This window comes from Mastigoproctus giganteus, chromosome 10 (assembly GCF_048544385.1).
Source record: "Mastigoproctus giganteus isolate SK-2022 chromosome 10, ASM4854438v1, whole genome shotgun sequence".
Taxonomy (NCBI): domain Eukaryota; kingdom Metazoa; phylum Arthropoda; class Arachnida; order Uropygi; family Thelyphonidae; genus Mastigoproctus; species Mastigoproctus giganteus.
Window position 1 is genome coordinate 80,741,291 of NC_143584.1, and position 27,318 is coordinate 80,768,608.

The following is a 27,318-nucleotide window of genomic DNA, read 5'->3' on the forward strand; positions in this document are numbered from 1 at the left end:
TCGGCTTCTGTGGCCATATTGCACCTCCCAAGGTTTTGCAGTACTTTGATCCAAGCCCGAGGCGGGAATCGAACCCGCGACCTTTGGGTTGCCAGGCAGGTACTTTACCCACTCGGCTAGCCCGGTCGGCTCTGTGTGTAATATCAGATCTGGTTCTTTTTCATTGAATTGCATTTTGAAAAGTCTCCTTTGAAGAGATTGTTCTCTGATGGAATTCACGATTTTGAAAGCTATGTCCATAATACTTTTAGTATTTAATCTTTTGCTGGCTAACACTTGTTGGTGGATGATACAGTGGTAACTCAAAAAATCTGGGAATTCATCATCCTTTTGGCACAATGCGATGAATCCGATAAGATGCCCCTTCATTGCTTTAGCACCATCTGTTGTTACTGATATGAGCTTAAATAGTGGTAATTTAAATTTAATTTTTTCAATAAAATGTTTGAATGAGTTATAGATATCAAGACTTCTCGTCCTTTCTTTTAACAAAACCATACCCAGCAGTTCTTCTCTAGTGGCAGAATCATTGAAAAACATACCAAACAAAAATGAGCAATTGAGCTGTATCACTGACGTCTGTAGATTTATCCAGTTGTAAAGAAAAGGACACACAATTAGCAATATCAGCACACAATTATTTGCTCACAATTTTACTCATTTTTTCGATGCATAGCATTACAGTATTTCAAGATAATTGCAAATCTTGAAGGGTGCTTTTAATTTCATTTTTGTTCTTCAAACTTTCAAAAAGAGAATCTGTTATTTCTAAAAATGCATCTTTAATGAATTGACCATCAGAAAATGATTTGCAGTTTTTTGCAAGAAGATGACTCACTTTAAATGATGCTATAGTTGCTATTTTAGATTGTAAATTAGGCGTCACGAAGAAATTTTATTGTGCGAATAATCTGAATTTAAGTTATTTTAATTTATTTTTTCTAAGGTACCTATCAGGCAGAAAATCCGATGGTATTAACCATGGAGTGCGTTGAAGTGCCTTTCTAAATTTCCTTTTTTGGGTATAGCCATGGAAACATTGCAAATCAAACAGCAACATTTTTCTTTCACCGTTACAAAAAAGGATTCTTCTCACTCGATGAAAATGATACGTTTTACTCTTTTTCATAGTATTCATTTTAAATCAAAAGGTATTAAATTAACATATAAGTACTGTCCAGTTATTAAATCAGCAAAAGCAATACTTACCGATTAAAAAACTTTAAGTTGCGCATACCAGAAAAATATTCTGTCTGAACAGCTAATGTAGGATAATTTGCGGCACAGTGGCAACCCCCAAGGCAGAATGCGCTGGTCCCAAAGGAACTAGTAGTTGTTGGTGACTCTATTGTCAGGGAAACGGGAAACATGCTTTGTAAAAAGGATAGGTGGAACAGGACCAGGGTATGTCTGCCAGTGGTAAAGTTGATGATGTTGTAGAGTGGCTATCATCTTTTAAGGGCACAAAAGGTGATATAGTTGTACATGTTGGTACTAATGATATAAGAGTAGGAGACCGGCGGAATTACTTAACAAGTACAGGTCACTGTTGAAAAAAAGCCGTGAATTAGGGTTGAATTTGAAAGTGTCTGCAATTCTGCCCAGACACGATAGTAAGGAGTATATGATGAGAGCCCTGTCGATAAATTCGGCCCTGGAAAGATTGTGCAAGGCTCAAGGGATAGAATTTTTTTCAGACTGGTCTTACATGTTAATAGGAGAGACTGCTTCTACAGGGATGGGATACACTTAAATAGAAAGGGTGCAAGAATGTTTGCTGATGCTATTGAGGCAGTGTTAGGTGGGTCGGAAAACTGCTAGATTGGGGGGATACAAGGACTAATAGATTAACAGTAGCCACTGGCAGAGGTGAAAGTAATTTTTGCACTGCTTCAATTGGAATGAGCAGCAGCTTGGAAAATAAGATGCAGGATATTTCAGAGACTGCTGGGAGTCATTGGGGTACAAGTAAACACATGGGTTGTGTTAGGGTAGCTAAGAATAGGAACAGGTGCATGTATACTTGCGTGTGCACCAATGCTAGGAGTTTGGTAAATAAATTTGATGAATTTGAGGTATTGCTCAAAGCATCAAAGGCAGTTATTGTTGGGATATCAGAGATGTGGCGTCACACAGATATAAGTAATGAAGAACTGGAATTTGGGGAGTACAATGTCTACAGAAAGGATAGACAGGATAGGAAGGGAGGAGGGGTTATGCTATTAGTTAAGAAACACAAAATACAAGGAAGTGAAGCCAGTCGACATCGCTGGACAGTGCAGTGTCGAGTCAGTTGGGTGTGACATAAGAATTGGGAGATCAAAATTGAGAGTAGGAGTTACAGGGAAATAGAGTGGGCCAGTAAATCAGAGAGTCTTATAACGGGGGATTTTAATTTCCCAGATATTGACTGGAATTTGTGGGTTGGTCACTCACATGCTAGCAAGGCTTTTGTGGATTTATTGGATGATTGTTTTCTAAATCAGCATGTTCGGGAGGCAACTAGAGGGAGCAATACTCTTGATTTGATTATCAGTAGTGATTCTTCATGCATGAAGAATCTGCAAATACAGGAACCACTAGGTGGCAGTGATCACAGTGTGCTGAAGTGGGATTTACTGAAAGGTAACTATCATCAGGGGTAAAGAGAAGGGTTATTTCGTAAAGGCGACAAAGATGGTCTGAGACAGTATTTAAATTCTATACAGTGGGACCAACTGATGATGTTACCAACGGCAAACTCAAAATGGGAAGCATTCAAAGAACTTATCTTGGAAGCTACTAGGCTCTACATACCAACTAAGAAATATTGCTCAAGGTTCAGGCCTAAATGGAGGTCAGATGAACTAATGAGACATATGGCAGAGAAGAAAATGCATGGGATACATATAAATTAACATGTGATACAGAGGCCTATGATAGATATAAGTTGAACTCTAACCAAGTTACAAAGGAGGTTAGGCAGGCGAAGGCAGATTACGAGAAATCTTTGGCAAGGGATGCAAAGAAAAACAGCAAGGAGTTCTCTACTTATGTAAACTCTAGAAGGAAGGGGATGAATCAGATTGGTCCACTTGATATCGATGGTTCATCTGTTCATGATCCTGCTCAGGAAGCTAACAAACTAAATCAATATTTTGCATCTACATTCACACATGAGGAGTTATTCAGGAAGGGGAATGCCATAGATGAAGTAAACACTGGCAGTGGGCTAGATGATCTTGTAATAATTGAGAGTAAAGTGGAGGAGAAATTGTTGAAGATAAATACAAGAAAGGCACCTGGGGTGGATGGGATCTATCTAGTTATATTAAAGGAGGCAGCAAAGGAAGTAAGCAATCCGTTAGCCATAATTATGAGAGCTTCCTTGGACTTGGGGGAGGTACCCACAGACTGGAGATGTGCAAATGTAGCCCCAATTTAGAAAGGAGGATCAAAGGCTGACACAAGTAATTATAGACCTGTGAGTTTAACTTCTGTTCCAGGAAAATTAATGGAAGCACTGGTTAAAGAAGCGCTGCAGGATCATCTTGACAAGAATTCAGTTATAACTCAGCACAGCATGGTTTTGTTAAGGGAAGGTCTTGCCTGACCAACTTGACTGGATACAAAGAATTGGATGCAGTGAATAACTTTGATATTATATATTAGGATCTTAGAAAGGCTTTTGATACTGTTGCACATGGAAGGCTGCTGCACAAATTGGAGCAGTGTGACAATGGTGGCCAATTGTTGCTATGGATAAAGGGATGGTTGAGTGGCAGAAGACAGAGAGTGGTAATTAATGGACACTGCTGATCGTGGACTAATGTTATTAGGGGAGTCCCTCAGGGTTCAGTGTTGGGTCCATTGTTGTTTTCTGTATTTATAAATAATATTGATGATGGTATATCAAGCTTAATGTCCAAGTTTGCAGACGATACAAAGGTTGGCAGGGTTGTTAAGGACGCTACTGACGCTATGCTGCTGCAATAGGATCTGGAAAGGTTGAGCAGATGGGCTGAGAGGTGGCAAATGAAGTTTAACATTGACAAATGTAAAGTACTACATATGGGAAACAGCAACCCCAGCCCAACGTATCAACTCTGTGGTACTACACTGACAGTGGTAGAGAATGAAAAGGACCTGGGGGTAATTGTGCAGGCAGATATGAAGTTCTCTGAGCAGTGCAGACAGGCGGCAAGAGTAGCTCATGGTGTCTTATCAATGATATACAGGAATTTTTCTAGCAGGGATAGGGAGGTGATTATCCCTCTGTATAAGGCAATGGTCAGGCCACGCCTTGAGTACTGCGTACAGATCTGGAGGCCTCATCTGGAGGCTCAAGGATGTAGATTTACTTGAGCGTGTACAGAGAAAGGCAACAAGATTAGTGAGGGGAATGAAGGGATCCTCTTATCAAGAGAGGCTTAAGTTCTGCAAATTGCAGTGGCTGGAGACTAGGCATCTGCACGGTGATCTGATTGAGGTGTATAAAGCCTTGAATGGTTTGAGCATGCTCAATGCTTATGGGATACTGCCTCTTGCTCAGAATAATCACCTAAGAGGGCATAAATTCAAATTGAGGAAAGACAGATGTAGGATAGATGTGCGGAAATTTGCCTTTAGCCAGCGGGTAATTGGTTGGTGGAACAGACTTCCATCCCTTGTTGTGGAAGTTAATAGTCTAAATAAATTTAAGGCTCAGCTGGACAGGTATTTTGAATGAACGGGGGGGGGGGGGGTGAAGTGGAAGGGGATTTTTTTTTTTTTTTTTGGCTGATGCTGCATAAGCTTGCTTTCTTGCAACATATGCCTCTACTAATACTAATTGATAAAGAGGATTCCCGAATGAGGAAGCTGTTTCCAAAATAACCAGACAAACACACCACTGTTTATTGCTCTGTTTGGTTATATCCTTATAAGAATCAGTTTTGAATGCCTTTGTGATATTTCTCTAAAGCTATTTCTGGAGGTAACGACCATAAAACAATAAAAACAATTTGCACTTTTCTGTTAGTGCAATCTAATTTTAGACGGGTAGTAAAGTTAATCTTATTGCATTTGCAATAATACCAACAGCTGGAATTTTTGGTATTTTCCGTTATTATGGCGAAATGTGTTTCTCCTTCAATGAAATCTTCAATCAGGCAAAATGAAAAAAAAATTAATTTTAAAATCTGCTCTTCATTCCTATTTTTGAAGCTTCAATAAAAATTAAAAAAAAAAATAAATAAATAAATAACACACAAGTAGTGAAACCCTCTGTGCAATAATATAAAATTTGGTAGTATACCTGACTTTGTGCAAATCGAGGGATGACTGTATATTTAAAATTCGTCGTGATCGACCAAAATTAAAGCCACGATCGACTGGTAGATCGTGATTGACTCATTGGCCACCCCTGATATACAGGAACTTTGCCAGAAAGCACAAGAAGGTGATTAGCATGAACAGCTCATGGATTCAGCCAATGACATACAAGGATTTTCTCCCCACAGGTGCCTAGCTTTCCGATGCTGCAATTTGCAGAACAGAAGCCTTTCTTGTTAAAAGCACCAATTTGTTCACTTCACCGAAAAAAAAAAAAAAAAAGAGAGTCCTGCACACCATGTACTTCTTGAGTACTTCTAGAGTAGTGCATACAGGTCTGGAAACCTCATTTTAAGAAAGATATGGATCTCTTTGAAATGATGAAAAAAAGAGCAACCAGATTAGCCAAGAACACAAAGGTGGACTCTTACAATAAAAGACTTCAGTGCTGCAAACTGCAGCACTTGGAAACTAGGCACTTCAGAGGAGAAATGATTGAAGTGTTTAAGGCTTTAAACTGATTGAGTAAACTTAATGATATTCTATCTCCATTTTGGAAAACACAAGAAAACAAACTGAAAATGATCTGCAAGATATATTTGTGAAAATAAAGTAGCTGATTATTGGAACAAACTACCATCTGGTATTGTAGAACTTGGTAATTCGAATAAATTTAAGGAAGGAGCAGATATATTATTAGAGGGGAGATGAAAATATAATTTCAGTAGAGGTTTTTTTTATTCTTTTTATTTTATTTTTTTTATTTTTTGGCTGATGATGTACAAGTTTGCTTCCTTGCATTATTTCCCATACTAATAATGAAAAGATAAGTACTGTATTGTAAAATTGTTTCAATTTTGTTTACATATTTAAGCAATTTTCTGTATAAAAATACAACAGTGTGTACTGGCCCATGTCTTAATGAAAAATTAGTAATTGTGGTTTTTGTATCTTGGAGCTGCTTTCCTGAAAATAACCTAGAGATGGTCATTCAATTGCAGCCTAATCGAAGTCATTCAATTGCCGTTTAATCAGGGCAGGAGACAGCAGCACTGAAGATTACCCTACAATTGTCTCCGACCGTACAAGTAGTTCGGTCGGATTTCTGGAGGTCACAACCATAAAACAATAAAAACAATTAGCAGTCACCTGTTTATTGGGCTTTTGTGTTAGTGAAATCTATCATAAACTGATAGTAAACTCGATCTTACTGAATTTGCGCTAATACCAACAGCTGGAATTCTGTGGGTTATTATGGTAAAATGTGTTTACACTTCTATGGAATCTTCAAACATATAAAAAAAAAAATTTTCAGAATCGGCTCTTCATTCCTATTTTTAAAGCTTCGTAATTTGTTACTCCGTTCTCACTTGCGCGTATCGTGTTACTTGCAATTTGTGTGCCGGGTTCTTCGTTATTGATTGCTTATCTTTTTACTGTTTTAAATTTTAACTGCCACCGACAAATGTCAGTGAACAGAAATGTCAACTAGTTTAGTTAGTATGTACATATTAATTCTTCCGATTATCACGTATATGCTTCCGAATTTCACGTATCATTTAATTTTTTAATTGGTAAGGTAACAAAGGGTAAATTTGTATTTAATATATCTTTACTTTTATAGCCTGTGGATAATATTCCTCCTATTTTCGCTAATTAGAATTGTGGTTAAATTGAATTAAAATTCAATTCACAAACGTGATCACAATGACCGGCGCTTATTACACATCGTATAGTGAACGGCACTTTACAATGGTGACTCCATCGTAATGTGATTTGATTGTACAGTGAACCATTGTAAGGGGGGAGGGCATTGTATTTTTCACTATTTACGTGAAACTTTGGATAATTGGGGCAGCCGCTTAATCGGGCCAAAATGCACTAGTCCCGATGTCTCTCTCCCAAATAACCGGAATCGACTGTATAACTGGATAGATCCCATCCACCCAGGATGCCTTTTTTATGTTTATCTTCAACAATTTCTCCTCCATTTTCCTCTCAATTATTACAAAATCATCTAGCTTACTGCCAGAGTTTAACTCACCGCTGGCATTCCCCTCCCTGAATAACACCTCATGTGTGAATGTAGATGCAAAATACTTATTTAGTTTGTTAGCCACCTGTGCAGGATCATCAACAGTTGAACCTTCAATATCCAGTGGACCAATCTGATTCATCCCTTTCCTTCTAGAGTTTACACAGGTAAAGAACTCTTTTTTTTTTTTTTTTTCTTTTAACTTTGCGTCCTTTGCCAAAGATTTCTCATAATCTGCCTTTGCCTGCCTAATTCCTTTTTTTCTTGATTATATCTATCATAGGCTTCCATGTCACCCATTAATTTATATGTATTCCATGCATTTTTCTTCTTTGCCATATGTCTTATTAGTTCATCTGACATCCATTTAAGCCTAAACCTTGAACAATATTTCTTAGTTATTATGTAAAGCCTAGTAGCATCCAAGATAAATTCTTTGAATGCTTCCCATTTTGAATTTGTTGTTGGTAACATCATCAGTTGGTCCCACTGTATAGAATTTAAATACTGTCTCAGACCACTGTAGTCGCCTTTACGAAAGCAAAAACCCTTCCCTTTACCCCTGATGGTAGTTACCTCTTAGACCAAATCCAACTTCAGCACACTGTGATCACTGCCACCTAGTGGTTCCTTTATCTGCAGATTCTTAATGCATGAAGAATCACTACTGATAATCAGATCAAGAGTATTACTCCCTCTAGTTGCCTCCCGAACATGCCGATATAGAAAACAATCATCCAATAAATCCACAAAAGCCTTGCTAGTGTGTGAGTGACAAACCAACAAATTCCAGTCAATATCTGGGAAATTAAAATTCACCATTATAAGACTCTCTGATTTACTGGCCCACTTTATTTCTCTGTACAGTTTCTTATTACACTCATCAGAGTCATTAGGCCGATAACACACTACTACTCTTAATTTTGATCTCCCAATGCTTATGTCACACCAAACTGACTCGACACTGCACTGTCCAGCGATGTCGACTGGCTTCACTTCCTTGGATTGGTTATGCCATTAGTTAAGAAACAAACAGTTTCTTAACTAATGGCATAACCCCTCCTCCCTTCCTATCCTGTCTATCCTTTCTGTACACATTATACTTCCCAAATTCCAGTTCTGCATTTATTATATCTGTGTGACACTGTGTCTCTGATATCCCAACAATATCTGCCTTTGATGTTTTGAGCAATACCTAAAATTCATCAAATTTATTTACCAAACTCCTAGCATTGGTGCACACGCAAGTATACATGCACCTGTTTCTATTCTTAGCTACCCTAACACAACCCATGTGTTTACGTGTACCGCAATGACTCCCAGCAGTCTCTGAAATACCCTGCATCTTGTTTTCCAGGCTGCTGCTCATTCCAATTGAAGCAGTGCAAGAATCACTTTCACCTCTGCCAGTGGCTACTGTTAATCTATTAGTCCACATATCCCCCCAAGCGCAGTTTTCTGACCCACCTAACTCTGTCTTGATAGCATCAGCAAATATTCTTGCACCCTTTCTATTTAAGTGTATCCCATCCCTGCAGAAGCAGTCTCTCCTGTTAACAAGCACAGACCAGGCTGAGAAAAATTCTACCCCTTGAGCTTTGCACAGTTTCTCCAGGGCTGAATTGATTAACAAGACTCTCATCATATACTCTCTCCTATTATGTCTGGGCAGAATTGAAGACACTTTCAAATTCAACCCTAGCTTGCGACTTTTTTTCAACATTGACCTGTACTTGTTAAGTAAATTTGCAGATCTCGTACTCTTAAGGTCATTAGTGCCAACATGTACAACAATATCACCTTTTGTGCCCTTAAAAGATGATATCTGCTCTACAATGTCATCAGCTTTTGCCCCTGGCAGACATACCCTGGTCCTGTTCCACCTATCCTTTTTGCATAATATATTCCCTGTCTCCCTAACAATGGAGTCACCAACAATAACTAGTTCCTATGGGACCAGCGCATTCTGCCTTGGAGATTGCCACTGTGTTGCCAGATGCACAGGAGTGAACTGTGGCATTGAGTCAGGCACTGGGAGCTTGATGGGCTCCTCTTATTAATTTCCTCGAGGGCATCCACCCTACACCTCAAACTCTCATAGAGTTTGAGGTGTTTGAGAGTTTGTTAAACTCTGATTGAGTATCTCCTACAAATTAATGTAGCTTATTAATGATTATGTTTAATAAAAGATTAAGCTGTTTTTTTTTTTGAAAATGATGCAACTGAATTGAATATACCTTAATAGAAACACTTAACCAATGTGGTGATACTTTGCATGGGATGCATATAAATTATCAAGCGACTCAGAAGCCTATGGCAGATATAAGCTAGTCTGTAATCAGGTCACAAAGGAGGTTAGGCAGGCGAAGGCAGATTACGAGAAATCCTTGGCAAAAGATGCTAGGAAAAACAGCAAGGATTCTTTACACATATAAACTCTAAAAGGAAGGAGATGAATCCGATTGGTCCACTTGACATCGATGGTTCGACTGTTGATGATCCTGCTCAGATAGCAAACAAACTGAATGAGTATTTTGCATCTACGTTCACACATGAGGAATTATTAAGGTTTGAAAATGGCAGAAGGTTATCAAATTGTAGCGGATACTTAATTATTTTGTAATAACTGAGAGCAAAGTGGAGGAGAAATTGTTGAAGTTAAGCACCTGGGGTGGATGGGATCTATCCAGTTATATTAAAGGAGGCGGCAAAGCAAACCCTTAGCCATAATTATGAGAGCATCCTTGGACTCAGGGGAGGTTCCTACGGACTGGACATGTGCAAATGTATCCCCAATTCACAAAGGGGGATCGAAGGGTGACACGAATTACAGACCAGTTAGTTTAACTTCTGTTCCGGGTAAAATAATGGAATCATTGGTTAAAGATGCATTGCAGGATCATCTAGACAAGACTGCAGCAATAATTCAGACACAGCATGGGTTTGTTAAGGGAAAGTCTTGTCTGACAAATCTGATAGGATATTATGATGTGGTTACAAAGGAACTGGATGCAAAAAATAATTTTGATATTATATATTTGGATTTCAGGAAAGCTTTTGACACTGTTACGCATGAAAGACTATTGTACAAATTGGAGCAGAATGGTATTAAGGGTAAGTTGCTACAATGGATAAAAGGATGATTAAGTGGGAGAAGACAGAGGGTGGTAATCAATGTGTGCTGCTCTTTGTGGACTAATGTTATTAGTGGAGTCCCACAGGGTTCGGTGTTGGGTCCACTGTTGTTTTGTATATTTATCAATGATATCGATGAAGGTATATCAGGCTTAATGTCAAAGTTTGCAGTTGATACAAAGGTTGGCAGGGTTGTTAACGACAGTAAAGGCAGTGTGCTACTGCAACAGGATCTAGATAATTTGGGCAGATGGGCTAAGAGAAGTGGCAACTGAAGTTTAACCTTAACAAATGCAAAGTACTGCATATGGGTAGAAGTAACCCCAGATAAACGTACCAACTGTGTGGTACTACACTTAAGGTGGTAGAAAGTGAAAAAGACCTGGGTGTAATTGTGCAGTCAGATATGAAGTTTTCTGAGCAATGCAGACAGGCTGCCAGGGCAGGTCATGGGGTTTTGTAAATGACATATAGGAATTTTGCTAGCAGGGAAAAGGAGGTGATTGTCCCTCTGTATAAGGCAATAGTCAGGCCACGCCTTGAGTACTGCGTACAGGTCTGGAGGTCTAATTTTAGGAAGGATGTAGATTTACTTGAGCACGTACAGAGAAGGGCAACAAGATTGGTGAGGGGAATGAAGGGATCCTCTTACCAAGAGAGGCTTAAGTTCTGCAAATTGCAGTGGCTGGAGACTAGGCACCTGTGCGGTGATCTGATTGAGGTGTATAAGGCCTTGAATAGGTTGAGCACGCTGAATTCTGATGGGATCCTTCCTCTTGTTCGGATTACGAGCCTAAGGGGGCATAAATTCAAATTAAGAAAAGACAAATGTAGAATAGATGTACGTAAATTTGCCTTTAGCCAGCGGGTGGTTAATTGCTGGAACAAACTTCCATCTGTCGTGGAAGTTGATAGGTTGAATAAATTTAAGGAGGAACTGGACAGGCATTTGGAGGGAATGGTATGATTTTTTTTTTTTTTGGCTGATGCTGCATAAGCTCATACACATGCTTTCTTGCATCACATGCCACTACTACTACTACTACTTTGAGAAGTCACTATTCCTCATTGTCAGGTGTGTTGGAGTGGCTCTTCATTTGTTGTGGGGTGAACAACTACAGCTCTGTTCCGGTAGTTGTGTCCCTGCCTCCACTGGTCTGGCAGCTGAACTAGTTTCTGTGGGACATCGTTGGGGCCTAACGATGAGAAACAGTGACCAAATTATTTATTTTTACTGAGGTGAATTCAATAAAATAGCTAATATTTCATGTGGGAAATTAGTGACACTTATTCTCCTCTCCTACACTCAGAACATATTCATCTCTTTAATGATAAGTGTACCTTATGATGACACCATCGTAATGCCAAGATCTTGTATAATATATATTTAATGTATATAAATTATATAAAAATATTATATATATATGAACAGCTGTTTACTATCATGTACTGTTATATTTCTGTCTGATAGGAAAAACAAACAAGAAATAACTTATTTAATTGAATGATAAAACATATTAGATATAAACAGACAAGAATGCAAAAGTATCAATGGATGTTCATACATACCGGACAGTTCTCCATCTGCAAGTGTTACTGATGCCTCATTAAAACTAGAACTGAGAACATGTACTTTTTGAGCACAGGTACTACCTGTAGAAACTGCACTTTCATTTGCATTATCTGTAACAGTATTAACACATGCTGTCTGAACTTGAATCCAATGTGTCTTGTGACGATTTTCTGTATCTCTAGAACTATATTAAAAGGATATTCAATTACACATGTGTAAATTTTAATTATCAACTACTTCTAAAATTACTTGTATTGCTACCACATCTGGCCATTCAACAATGCAAGAGTGTTTTTCTATGACCATGAACACTTTTTTTTTTTTTTTTTTTTTTTAAGTAAATGAAAACTCAGTCGAAAAATCTCCTGATATACACAGCTGAGTTTCTCAAACTTTTCTAATCCGACATATAAATCCAACATACAGTAATCTCCCAACTTACAAGCTTTTGGTCATATGAACCTTTACTCAATTTTGCCAACTACACATGATGTAATTTTTTTTGTACGAAATATTAATGAGAATTAAATACTTTCAGTATTTATATATACTATATACATGTATCTATTTACAAGGTGTGATCAAAAAGTTCAGAGACTGAGCTAATATTACGGAAATGAAGAAGCTTACTGGTTGATGGATTGATCTACTTCGGAGTAGTTTCCTTGACACGTCCATTCATTCCAATGCTTCTGCAACTTCTGGCAATATATTCCTTGTAACTAAATAGCTGTGTCATATTTTGAATAATTTTCTCAGTTGTTGCAAATTTGTGACCTTTCTAGAGGACTATTAGCTTGGGGGGGGGGGGAATCCCAGGGTAGATTGATTGATTGTTTAATGGCACATCAGCATCTGAGGCTATAATGCAACGTCAGTAAATCACAGGGAGATAAATCCTATGAGTATGGTGGAACACAATGATGAAGTGCTTTGCAGGTATCTTGAATGGAAAGCACTGAATGTGAAGGGGTGTTATCATGATGCAGGTGCCACGCTAATTCCATGAAGCAGCCTTTTCCATCCATTTCCTCCATATAGTATCAAGCAATTACCACAGAAGTGTTCTGTAGTATTTCTGGTTACTGTTTGACCATACAAGACAAATTTGTAATGAACAAGACCCTATGAGTAAAAAAAAAATATGATGAAGCATGTCCTTCACATTCGATCAAGACTGTTTTACTTTTTGATCCTCTTGGAGAAGACAGTTTTCAACTGAGAGGAATGAACCATTGTCATAGCCGCACACTAACAACTTTTCACCAGTAATTATTGAAGAAACAAAGTGTGAGCCAGCAACAGCATGTTGAAGAAGACCCTGCCATGCAAGAACTTGCTGCTCTCTGCGATCATCAGTGAGTGTGCAAGGCACCTGTGATGAAATGCACTGCATTCCCAAATCTTGAGTTAAAATTAACTACCTAATTGACTAGGAAATACTATCATTAGAAATTCCACAGACAGTAATTGTTGATCACTCCTGATCAGATCATGAATATTAGCAAGTGAATCACTGGTGTTTGAAGTTGAAGTGCAAGGATCATCTCTGACAGGAGCAGCCATCTTTGAACTTTGCAAACCACTTAAGTCTTTGAACGATACAATTTCTTCTCTGAAAACTATTTTTAACATTTCACAGGTTTCTTGTTGCACTTTTCTCTAATTTAATGCTTGTTGTAGTTGTTATTTGGTTTTTAGGAGTATTAGCTACTAAGGCCATATTGCTCCAGGGATATGCAGTGGTCCTTCCCTGACCTTTCCGCATTCTCCATATTTGGTGGTCACAGGCTCGAACCCCGGTCTAATCAAGAAGCATGTGCTATCCACTGCTGCTCCCTAAATTGAGGCAAATTCCTTGCTAAGTAAAATCTCTCATTTCAAAATGCACTCTATTGTCAATGGACACTGCTCATCGTAGACTGATGTTATTAGTGGAGTCCCTCAGGGCTCAGTGTTGGGTCCATTATTGTTTTCTGTATTTATAAATGATATTGATGATGGTATATCGGGCTTAATGTCCAAGTTTGCAGACGATACAAAGGTTGGCAGGGTTGTCAAGGACACTACTGACACTATGCTGCTGCAACAGGATCTGGAAAGGTTGAGCAGATGGGCTGAGAGGTGGCAAATGAAGTTTAACATTGACAAATGTAAAGTACTACACATGGGAAACAGCAACCCCAGAGCAACGTATCAACTCTGTGGTACTACACTGACAGTGGTAGAGAATGAAAGGGACTTGGGGGTGGTTGTGCAGGCAGATATGAAGTTCTCTGAGCAGTGCAGACGGGCTGCAAGAGTAGCTCATGGAGTATTGTCAATGATATACAGGAATTTTTCCAGCAGGGATAAGGAGGTGATTATTCCATTGTATAAGGCGATGGTCAGGCCACACCTAGAGTACTGTATACAGGTCTGGAGGCCTCATTTCAAGAAGGATGTAGAGCTGCTGGAACGAGTACAGAGAAGGGCAACAAGATTAGTGAATGGAACAAAGGGGTGCTCTTACGAAGAAAGGCTTAAGTTTTGCAAATTACAGTGTCTGGAGACTAGGCACCAGCGAGGTGATCTGATAGAGGTGTATAAAGCCTTGAATGGTTTAAGCATGCTCAATGCTGATGGGATTCTTCCTCTAGTTCAGAAAAATCACCTGAGAGGGCATAAATTCAAATTGAGGAAAGACAGATGTAGGATAGACATGCGGAAATTTGCCTTTAGCCAGCGGGTGGTTGGTTGGTGGAACAGACTTCCATCCCTTGTGGTGGAGGTTGACAGCTTAAATAAGTTTAAGGCTCAGCTGGACAGGTATTTTGAACGAACAGAGGGGTGAAGTGGAAGTGGGTTTTTTTTTTTTTTTTGGCTGATGCTGCATAAGCTTGCTTTCTTGCATCAAATGCCTCTACTAATGCTAATGCTAATTGTGCGTGGCTTATGGCGTAGATATTTTTTCAGGGTGGTATGTGCTTGTTAACAGAAGAGACTACTACTTCTACAGGGATTGGATACACTTAAATAGAAAGGGTGCAATAATATTTACTGATGCTAGAGAGGCAGTGTTAGGTGGGTCGGAAAACTGCTAACTGAGGAGATACACAGAATAATAGATTAAAAATAGCTACAAGCAGAAATGAAAGCGACTGTTGCACTGCTTCTATTCGAACATCCGCAGCCTGGTAAGCAAAGGTACTGGGATTTCAAGGCTTGCTGTGGATCATCTTAGAACAAGGAAATAGATAAGCTGTGTTAGAGTAACTAAGAGATAAAACAGATGCATATATACTTGCATATACACCAATGCTAGGAGCATAGAAATAAATTTGATAAATTTGATGTGCTGGTCAAGTCATCAAATGAAAACATTGCAGGGATATCAGAGATGTGGTGTCACTCGGATATAAGGGATACAGAATTTGAATGTGGGGAGTATAATGTAGAAAGGGCAGTGTATAGTGTTGAGTTTCAAGCTGCACCAGGGAGTCTACCAACTCTGCATTTGTAAACTCTATGTCAAAGAACAAACTCTGTAAAGGCAAGAGATAATGTGTGTTTTAGTCTTTATCTGCATAGTGTAGTGTAGGGTTATGTTGGTCTGTTATTCCTCTGACTATTTAGCTGCAGGGCCCCTAATGGGAACCCACATTACCTTTTCTCTACTGTGGGGAGGCAGAAGGTAGGGAATAGAAAGGTCTCTGGCAGGGGAAAACCCTAGATACCTGGGGTTGGCACGGAGCCCCCCCCCCCCCGGAAGGGACTGCTGGAAAGTGTAAAAAAGGAGCAAGGGAGACAGATAAGGAGAGGAGCAGATGAAGATAAAGGTGGATGATAGGAACACTTTTCACCTGGAAATAGGAAATTAAAGGGATAGAGGGCACCCATGTGGAAGGAGCCCATCCTCCACAGGGGTGACTGTTCAGAGCAGGAAAAGATTTGTGTTGGCAGAGTCCACCAGGCTAAAAGGATGGTATGGGAAGTGGGAAAGGGAGACAGGGAATGTAGGGTATTAAAGTCATAGGGCCAGGGCACCCTATGTGGTGAAGGAGATTGCACTGTAGACATGCAGTGCTTCTCTGTTAGTAATCTCACACTGGCCAGGCCAGCTGAAGCCAGTGTCAGCAAATTCCACATCATACCTCAGAAGAGGGAATATGACATCAGCAAGGCAGGGTGGATATCCTGGTAGTTGTCCATAACTGCAATCTAATTTGAGGGTGCCTGTTCACACTTTACATGCACTCAGCCCAAATGCATACCGGTCAAATCCCCCCTCCCCTTATATATGTATTTAGGGAAAACTGAAAAACAGCACATAACACAATACTCTCTCACACATTTATCATCATACTTTCATCATACAGAGAACCAGGACACAGGTGCTACATAAATATAACTATAGAGACCACTTTTATATATACATAAACACTAATTAAACATTCATCGTCACCACATAGTTTACACAGGTGACCTGATACTCATTCACAATTACACAACTCCAATAATAGTTTTTACACATACCCACCCACACACACACACACACGCGCGTGTGTGTGTGTGTGTGTGTGTGTTGTACCACGCGCGCAGTACAACAGTTAACACTTATATAATATTCTCATTCATTCCCCATTTTCACACATTTATCCTACTCAGTATAGTACCTTCAATGGGATAGAAAGGACAGAAGAGGGGTGTAGCTCTTAGTTAAGAAGCACAAAATTTAAGGGAGTGCATCCAGATAGCATGGGTGGCCAGGCGCACTGTTGAGTCAGTTTGGTATGACACAAACAATAGGAAAACAAAAATGAGAGTAGGCATGTGTTATAGGCCTAATAACTCTGATGAATACAGTAAACAACTATATAGAGAAATAGAGTCGGCCAGTAAATCAGAATGTCTCATAATGGAGGATTTTAACTCTCCAGATACTGACTTGAGAATGTGGACTGGTCAATAAAACACTAGCAAGACATTTGTTGATACACTGAATGATGTTTTCTACAGTTGCATGTTATAGAGCAATGGTTCTCAAACTTTTAATGTGAAGACACCCTAAATCCATTAAGAAAAATTCCCAGCACCCCAGCACCGGGTGCATGGGCACTGGCAGAATATTTTGTAAGGTGGTGCATGTGGAAGGACAATGAGGGAATTTTTTTTTTGAAAATTGCATGAAAAAAAATGTTTGGCTTTTGGTACAGGATTTTTTATCACCACACCATGTAAACCCCATTTCTAAGTAACTGTCTTGATACATACGAGTTTTTATCTTTTTTATAGTTGATCTTGTGCTTCAGTTTTTCTGCTGCTCTATGAAGTATCTTTGTTGTATGCCACTATTTCTTGATTCAAATGTTCATTACTATCTTGATTTTTTCTCTTTTTAATAATAAAGTTTTCCATGGCCACTGTTTTAAAGTATTTTAAATAGAAATATTAAATAAAACTTTAACGTTTGAAATATGCTCGACTATATGCACAACTAGACACACTGATACGCCAGAGGAGGAGGAATGCAAGCTAATGGTTAAGATCCAATAAGCGAGTATGAGCATTCGCAGCAGCACTGTGCTGTTTCAAATACAGTGTACGCGATGGACAGCTCGGCTGTTCCGTATATGTACATAAACACTGTGATGCAGTCAGAAATTATTTCATGACGACTTCTAATTTACACAGTTGCATGAAAATCAAAGACTTTTTGTAGTGACAGCCAAGATGTAGGCCAATGCTAAATTTGTGTCGCAGCACCCACTTTGAGAACCACTGTTATAGAGGAAAAAACAGAGAGCAATATTCTTGATCTGATTATCTGCAGTGATTCTTCATGCATTAAGAATCTGCAGATAAAAGAACCATTAGGTAGCAGTTATCACAGTGTACTGATGTGGGATTTACTTAAAGATGTAACTACCATCAAGGGTAAAGGGAAGGGATTTTTGCTTTCATAAAGGAGCCTACAGAGGTCTCAGATGAGGCACCTCCGTAGCCAGGCAGGAAGAAGCAGCAGTGTGTAGCACATGCTTCTTGATTAGACTGGGGTTCGAGCCCATCACCACCAAATATGGAGGATGCGGAAAGGTCAGGGAATGACCACCGCATATTCCCGGAGCAATATGGCCTTAGTTGCTAATGCTCCTAAAAACCAAATAACAACAACAGGTCTCAGATAGTCATTAAATTCTACAAATGAGACCATATGTTACCAATAACGAATTCTAAATGGGACGCATTCAGGGAAATAATCATAGAAGCCACTAGGCTCTTTATACTAACTAAGAAATACTGTTCAAGGCTTAGAACTAAACAGATGTCAGATGTTCTAATGAGATATATGGCAGAGAAGAAAAATGCATGGAATGCATATAAATTATCAGGTGATACAGAAACCTATGGTAGATATAAACTAGTTTGCAATCAAGTCACAAAGGAGGTTATGGAATCCAAGGAAGATTATGTGAAATTTTTGGCAAAAGAATGCAAAGAAAAACAGCAAAAAACTCGTTACTTATATTAACAGTACAAGGAAGGGGTTAAATCCTATTGGTCCACTTGATACAAATGGCTTAACTGTTGATGATCTTGCTCAGGTTGCTGACAGGAGGAACAGGTATTATGCATCTACATTCACACATGACCATTCTTTAGGGGAATGCCAGAAGTTTATCAAACTCTAAAATGGAGCTGAATAATTTTGTGATAATTCAGAGGGAAGTGAAGAGAAAAAGTCAAAGTTAAAAATAAAAATATGCATGTGAAATGGTTGTGGGATCTATCTAATTACATTAAAGGAGGCAGCAGAGGAGTTAAGCAAACCCTTATGAGAGCATCTTTGGATTCAATTGAGTTCCCTGTGAACTGGAGATGTACGAATGCATCCCCAATTCACAAAGTGGGATTAAAGGGTAACATGAGTAATCAGACCTGTTAGTCTAATTTCTCTTCCGGTGAAATAACTGAGTCACTGATTAACGCAGAACCATCTATACAGGTGTGGTTACACTCAATCAATGCATTAGCTAGTTAAAAATCAAAGAGAGAGAGAGAGAGTCAAAGAGATCCTAGATCTCTTTGACTGTCTTAAGTCTGTGTACCTCCTGATCTTTTCTTCATGGGTTTTCTGGAGGTCTTGAATGGCAAGCATGAATATCTTTCAGTTTCAGGGAAGACCGTCCCGCTTGTAAGCCATGCATTGGAAGCCATTTTATCCATGTGGTCTTGATGGAGGTCTTTATAGTGTCTACTGTGCAGAGTCTTCTTTGTCCATCTTTCTAGCTTAGTCTGTTCCATCTGGGCAGGAGGGAGGCTCCTTGCTTAGGTAGAGTGGGACTTGTCTGTCTTCCTTATGGCCTGGTAAAGTGCTGTTGTATTTTTCTGGAAGTAATCCTTCAGGCTACTAATCACTGTCTTCTGTTGCTTAATGAGGCCTATCAGGCCTCTTTCTCCTCCTTTTTGAGCTATTCTCAGTTTCTCCAAGGCTGCATTTTGGTGTTGTTGGTGGTGGCTCTTGGTCATCATTCTCCTTGTAATGATATCCTCTGGCTTGGTGTTAGTCCAATCTATGATCCCAAAGGAGTATGTTAGCACTGTGACTGCATAGGTTTTGATTTGCTTTGAGCATGCTATTGAGTCTCTGATGGTATTTTTCGGTCAGGCAGGCCTTGATCTCGTTGTGCTCTAACTTCTGAGCCTGAATCATCCCCAAGTATTTATAGATCTCTCCCCTGTCATGGCTTCACGGCCTAAACTACCAGCTACTAGTCTGTAGCTGGTTGTTTAGGCTGACTAATTTCCCCTGATGCAATCCGTGGGTCTTGCATTTGTCTGGACCAAATTCTACCCTGATATCATTACTGAAGTCTGGAGATTCAGAGCAGTTGCTGGAGTTGCTTCTCAGTTGTTGCATAGAACTTAATGTCATCCATGAACATCAGGTGAAAGAGGCTGTATATCCATATCTGCTGACATTGACAATATAGTGAATAGCGGGTTGAGTGCTAAATAGAACCACAGTGGACTCAAGGCATCTCCATGAAAGATTCCTCTTGTGGTGGGATCGGTCTGGTTGTGATTTTCTTGACCTTGATGATGGCACTCCATTCACCATGGTTACTTCTAGGAAGCATGTCACTGTTGGATTAACTTTGTAGATCTTAAGTGTTTCTATTTGCCAGGCATGAGGCACAGAGTCAAAGGCCTTGGCGGTAATCGATGTACAGACAACCCCCTTATAACACGGAACTTCTACAACACGGTTTTGCTCTAACACGATTGATGAATTGCAGCAATCCTTGCACAAGGGGTATTTATGTAACATGGTTTCGCTCTAACACAGTTAGAGAATTGCGGGAAACCTTGCATAACATGGTATTTTTGAGCTTTTGTGCTGGAGAAACCCTGCTATTATGTTGGATGTCATTTTTCAACGTTTCCATTCTTTTTTGTGAATCCCTGCTGTTGACTCGCTAGTTGTTATTGCCTTTGTGATATTTTTATAAATCACACTTCTGGATGTTACTACCATAAAACAATAAAAACAATTTACTGTTTCCATTTTAATGGGCTTTTGTTTGTGCAATCTGATTAAAAACGGGTAGTAAACTCTATCTTCTTGCATTTACTATAGTACCGACTGGAATTCTGTGGGTTTTCACGTTATTATGGTGAAATGTGTTTCCCCTTCCAGGAAATTCAATTCAAAATTCAATCATAAAAAAAAATAAATAAATTTTCAAAAACTCATTACATATCTCACTTGGGCCTATCGTGTATGTTGCAACTTGTGTGTGCCATGTTCTTTGCTATTAATTGCTCATCATTTTTACTGTTTTAAAGCAGAAAAAAATCTAGATTTCCAAGTTTTATTACTATTGGATAATGCCCCAGGTCTTATCATCATCCAAACATTGAAGTAATGTTCCTACTACCTAATACTGCCATTATATCAAGGCATTATATCTACTTTTAAAACTCATTCCATCACAAAATTGTTACAATCGATTTTGAAAAAATTGATTCTGAATCTATTGAAGTGATGGAGGCATGGAAACATTTCTCAATTGTGGACTGTACTGGAATCATAGCTTTATTGCTTAAAGAAGTAAAACCGTCAACATTAAATGCATGTTGGAAAAACGTATGGCCAGAGTCAATTCATTTGGGAAATATGGTCAAACCAGCAGAAAACGGAATCGGTGCGATAATAGGAACTTGCTAAGTTGGTAGGAGGGGAAAGTTTTGATGATATGACTACTGAAGACATTCAAGAATTACTGGTAGAAAAGAGTGCAGATGAAAATTCTGAAAATTGCGGGAAGGTAAAATGCATACTTTTAGTCGAATGCAGATCCTTCGACTGAAAGAAGCAGAGTTCAAAAGGGAGCTTCAAAAATGTTTAGCTCCACATCAAGAAATTTACAAAGCTCTATCAAGCAAAAGCAAACAAAACCAGCTTACTGATTTTTTAAATAGAGCAGAAGGTACACGAAATATAGATGCTGCAGAAGAAAGTTCAGAAGGTGAAGATATTCTGCAATAGAAAATGTTCTTGTTTGATTGTGCTTAGCAGCGAGGAATAGGAATAGGAAGGAAATTAAATGAGCGTACATTATCTAACACATAAGTATCACAGTTTGTAAGGTAAGATGTTTGTTCAGTTACTAATATTTAAGTTACTACTACAGTGGATTCCGGTTATTTGGGCCACCGGTTAATCAGGGCAGCTGTTTATTTGGGGCAAATCGAAAATTGTAGATCTCTTAAAGTACCATTTATAACTGACACAATATAATAGCGTAGCTTAATTTAATTTATTATGATACTCACCTTTTTATAATCTGCATTGATGTTGGAATAAATTGGATGATAATTTAAAATTTAATTTAGTATGAATAAGTTAGGATTTAAAAACAGAATTAAAATGTGCGCAAGGGAGTAGAAGTGCACCTCTTCGTCCTTCATTGTCAATGTTGAAATTTGATAATAGGAATGGCTGAATCTACTAAGGGGGTGTGGTTGTGGTTTTGAGCATGTGTTGCTAATTCGGTATTGGACTGTCCCATCCTAAAGCTATTGTAGTGGTAGTACGCACGTGTGTTTGATGTTTTGGTAGAACCGTATTTTGTGGTGGTGCTACCAATGTAGCAACTGTAAGATAACAAGAAAATGTCAAGATAACTGTAATGCTTTAGGTAATAACTGTAGCACCTTAAGCTGTCGTAATTTCCTTTTCTGAAATTATAAGTCATTACCTTTGCCTTTAACCACTAATACCTCTCTCTTCATCATTCACTGTAGAATTCAGTGATCACTTCCTGCTACTGGTGCCTCTATTTTCAGCCCTATTATGTCATCTGGTTCGTGGGTGATGATCATGTCTAGAATATTCTTTTCCCAAGTACTTTCCCTGACATGTTGGTATAAATAAAAATCATCTAATTGACTTAAAAATTTTCCCCCATGTGGAGTTTCCTTCCCATTTGCTCCACTCAATTAGAGGCAGATTAAAATCACCCATAATAAGACATTCACACTTACTTGCCCATTCCATTTGCATATAGAGGCTCTCATCATAACCTTCACAATCGCTCAGCCTGTAGATTACTCCCACTCTCATTATACCTTTGCTTTCAACTATCTCACACCATACAGATTCTATACTAGCATACGAAATGTGTGAATCTGGGTGGTGGTGGTTGTTGTTATTTGGTTTTTAGGAGCATTAGCAACTAAGGCCATATTGTTCCGGGGATATGCAGTGGTCATTCCCTGACCTTTCCGCATCCTCCGTATTTGGTCTGAATCTGGGAAAGCTGTCGTCGCACTCAGGCTGCTTTTGATAAGAAGCACGATCCCACCACCCCTGATATCTGCCCTAATTACATTGTACATACCACCTGGAGATAGCAGATGATTAAACTCATCATCCCCTATCTCCGGGTAGTACCATGCTTCCGTAAGCCCTATTACGTCATCGTTACTTGTCTTAACCAGCAGTTTGAATTCACTCATTTTATTGACAACACTTCTAAGATTACTGTATAAACAATTAAGACTTAAATGTTCTTATATAGTTAACTACCCTTGAAGTTATTTAAGCTATCTTCCCTTTCTTTAAATTAGATTAATTTATCAAAAAGTTAATGGATTATATGTTCAGATTATTCAGAATCTGAATAATCTGAATGGATTATTCAGATTAATTCTTTTTACTGTGATACTAAAATATTGTATATATCAAAATATATACTGTACAATATTTTCATTTTTATTAATTGCTTTTCTCTTAGTTTACCTTACAAATAAAATTAAATCTTGAAAAAATTTTTAAAAAAGTGTGTCATTCCTACTATATTGTTAGACAAGGCTTTTGTTTTTATTATATTTTATTTTAATATTTTTATATTATTAATTTATTTTTTTATTTAATTTTGTAGGCAATTAATCTTGTAGGCTTGCAGGCAAGCCTACAAGATTAATTGCTCCTTGCATCCTTTCTGCTGCAGTATGGCCACGATGTTCTGACTCTCCAAGTGGCCCAATATCTTCTTGGATATGCAGCTGGTGGACCTTGTATATCATTGGACCTGATATACAGGTGATTGGCGTGTGTTTTGCTGGGTTTCTTGTATCTTGGTCTTTAGTCTTCAGACACGTGATTCCTTGAATAAGAAACTGGGACTGTCTCCAGGTCACTTATCATTTGGGTGAACTGCTCCACCAGGTGCTTGTGTGTGCAAGTGAGCTTCTTGTACCATTATTTTTACTATTGTTGTTATTTTTTTACAAAAGGTCACCACAATGGAATACAGCTTAGAATCACTTTGATTATTGTTATCTGTAGCAAATGAAAATGGCCCATTTTTAGAGCTGTCACCATCACTTCTTTCCTGCTCTGTGCAATTTCACTAACAATGCCCATCCATTTCTTTTCTTCCACAACTTATTTTTATTTATTTATTTATTTTTTTGCTATTTCATTACTGGGAAACATTTCTGAACAACACACCTGCATGATCTCGCATATCAGAGTTGTTGTTATTTGGTTTTTAGGAGCATTAGCAACTAAGGCCATATTGCTTGGGGATATGCGGTGGTCATTCCCTGACCTTGTCACATCCTCCGTATTTGGTGGTCACAGGCTCGAACCCCGGCCTAATCAAGAAGCGTGTGCTATGCACTGCTGCTCCTGCCCACATGGCTATAGAGGTGCCACACACACACTTATCAGAGACAGATTATGTTCTGGATAAGATATGCAAATAAACATTCAGCATGCATGACATCATCATCATAATCACAATAAAATTCTACAGGTATTTTTTGCATTTCTTTCTATGTATTACATACTATCCTTATGTTTATTTGTTTGAAAATGTCTGATCAGATTGTGTTTCCCACTGCTTGGAATTGAAAAATCACATCTACAATACAGTATACAAGGCAGGAGTGTTACCATTTTAAAATTTTACAAAACAAAAAAATCCTACATACATGTCTTCTTAAATTTTACATCTTATTTCTTTGGCACCATGCTGAAAGGCACTGTTAATTAGCTTCGCACTACTATTAAATGAGTGCACATAACAGAGAACGATGCTATTACCTGCACTTCTATTTTGCAACAGAGTACCACAGCACACCTGACAGCCGATTTTAACACTGCCAATTAAAGTTTTATTACTTTCTTGTGAAAAGAAAAAGATAAAGAAAAACTGACTTTTTGAAAAACGACAGAGAAATTCTTTGTTTTCTAGTCTATTCGATCTGGTGAATAGTTTATTATTTCTGTTTTCACTATACAATATAGAAATAATAATAATAAACATTTGCAAACATTATTTAAAACAAAGGAAAAAAAATAACTTCAGAACACATGCTTCAAGCAATGGAAAAAGTAGATTGAAGCATTTGTTTTGACTATCCTACTGTGAGTGTAAGAGCATCAGTTTGTACATAGCCACATAAAAGCAAAGAGAGTTTGTATGAAATAGCATCATTATACATCTGATATTGTGAATCCTTTTCCAAGTACAGAAGTGCATTGTTACTTATTCTCAGTTTAGTGTCGCCACCTGGATGGCACCATTAACTATCTCAGAAACAGTGCAGGCTGCGTGATGGAACTCAACTGAATATACTTGTCCTACTTAGGAAGGATTACTTGTTTAAAGTGCATGAGTAGAACCAACTTGTGAAGAAATACACAATATGAGTTGTATAATGATGTCACTTTATGCAAACCCTACTAGCTCTGTGGCTGTATATAAACTGATGTTACTGCACTAACAGTGCAACAGATAAAACAAATGATAAAAATATTGGTACTTGATAGAATAATTCAACATCAATCAAACTTACCTCTCTGAATTTTCAAAATGTGAGTAAGGAACTTCTGACAACACATCTAAACAAGAAGAGTGTCCATCAATTCCATCATTAAGTGAAGGGGCAACTTTTACGCTGAAATCAGTAGCACACATTTTATGATTTGCATCATCGTGCACACGCGCTCTAACATGAACATTTGTTGCTTTACCTTCCTCAATATCAATGTCTAACTCAAGTTCAGGAATAGGAATACGCCAAAATTGAAAACTATTGAAGGCATTTTCATTATCAATATGAAAATGCAAATGTCCGTGTTTCGCAGTTATAGTGACAGGAGAATCTGACACAATTTCTTGACATGGCTTTTGCCCTGCTTCCATCATCCTCAGCTTTGAAATGAACGGAAACTCATTAACATACATTTTATTAGCACTAAGCTTATTATGATAATCTTTTCGACTAGTAGTCAGCTTCTGATCACCAGCAGCTGCACATCCACTGACAAATTTAGCGGCAGTAACTTCTTCTAAAGATATGTCAGCATTCTGATCACAGACTAGACTTTCTATATGTGATTTTGTTTTCACATTACTAATATCCATATTCTGGAGTGAGCTTACCAAGTTCTCATTTTCGGGTAATAATGCAATATTGCTAGGAACTCTATCAACAACAGAAATAACAGGTGTGCTCTGAGTACCTACAGAACCTAAAGAACTAGTTAGATTTAGATCTATTTTCTTAATAGGGTGTAGAGATCCTGAAATATCCATAGCATCATCATTTTCCAATTCACTTGAAATACAATCAGAAACGGTTATTTCTTCTGTTACTATTGTACCATCTTTGTGATAACTGATTCCACTCTTCTTTGGATCTGCAAAAGTTGAAATGAAAGGGCCCAAAGATTGAAAGGCAGCCACTTTAACCTGGGCACAAAAAAAATAAAAATATAAAAATAATTATTCGTAAAATTCACAAAAAAAAAAAAAAAAATTTTTTTTTGAAGAATGAAATCTATTATTATTATATCTATTTTAATGAAGAACATAACTACAAAAAGCTGATGGAAAAAATATATATCACAATATACACCATATTTGTTAATACATAACAATTATAAATCCCTAGTTAATTTAATCTATGTTAAAATGAATGGTTCCAAAGATCAAAAGGCAGCCACTCGAGCCTTGTGGGAATAATGCCAATTCACATAAAAAATGTAAATTGGAATTATTCCTACAAGAAGGCCTTGATGTAGCTGAGTGGCCAGCACAGAGGTATACAGCAGAATATGCATTTGAGTTAACTGTGGTTAGTACCCATGACTGCTAAATTCGGAAATTATTGTATTTATTATCAAAATTAATTAATTGTAAACCCCCCTCTGACTTATGTAGTTATGGAGGTGTATGAACTGAAAATTTAATTGCAGTTCAGGTTAGTTGAAACAGTTAGTTATGTGCTAGCTTTTTCCATAGAAGTGACCATTGTTTTATGCATATTCTCTGTATATTGCATCTGTAAATCAGGATAAGGGACAAGATCATTTATTGATGATATGCTAGGGAGGGGGTTGCAACATTTTTCTGAACACTCATTTCCTGGAATGTCACTGTGGCTTGGGATCCACAGATTGTTTGCAGACAAGTTTGCTGATGTTCATGACATTGTTGTTTGAATTTTTTTTTCTGGTGCAAAAGCAACTTTGGCCATATTACACCTATCTATCAGTATTATGAGACAATGATGTTGCTTAATTAAGATTTATATCTGACTGAAATGTCCTATTAGTTTTAAATAAGTAAATATGTTTTGTGGTCAAGTCTGACAATCCTGAATATTCACAGGGAGATGGAATGCTGTTTGTTGAAGGCTATATGTTGTAGATATTCTAAAGAAAATGTTTCACAGCGAGTTGACAGGAGCAGTGGAGACATTCTGGAGGATTTGCTTTCGT

At 38.1% G+C, this 27,318-nt stretch overlaps 1 protein-coding gene across 4 annotated transcripts in view; it reads right to left on the reverse strand.

Moving 5' to 3' along the window:
* LOC150079116 (serine/threonine-protein phosphatase 4 regulatory subunit 1-like) overlaps positions 1–27,318 on the reverse strand; it is a 672,615-nt gene that overhangs the window by 106,547 nt on the left and 538,750 nt on the right. For all 4 annotated transcript variants that reach the window (XM_090384028.1, XM_090384027.1, XM_090384026.1 and 1 more), the window contains 2 exons: positions 25,389–26,287; positions 12,032–12,219 (listed from right to left, as the gene is read on the reverse strand). In XM_090384028.1, coding sequence (XP_090240154.1) covers positions 12,032–12,219; positions 25,389–26,287 — 1,087 coding nt within the window. The remainder of the gene's footprint in view (positions 1–12,031; positions 12,220–25,388; positions 26,288–27,318) is intronic.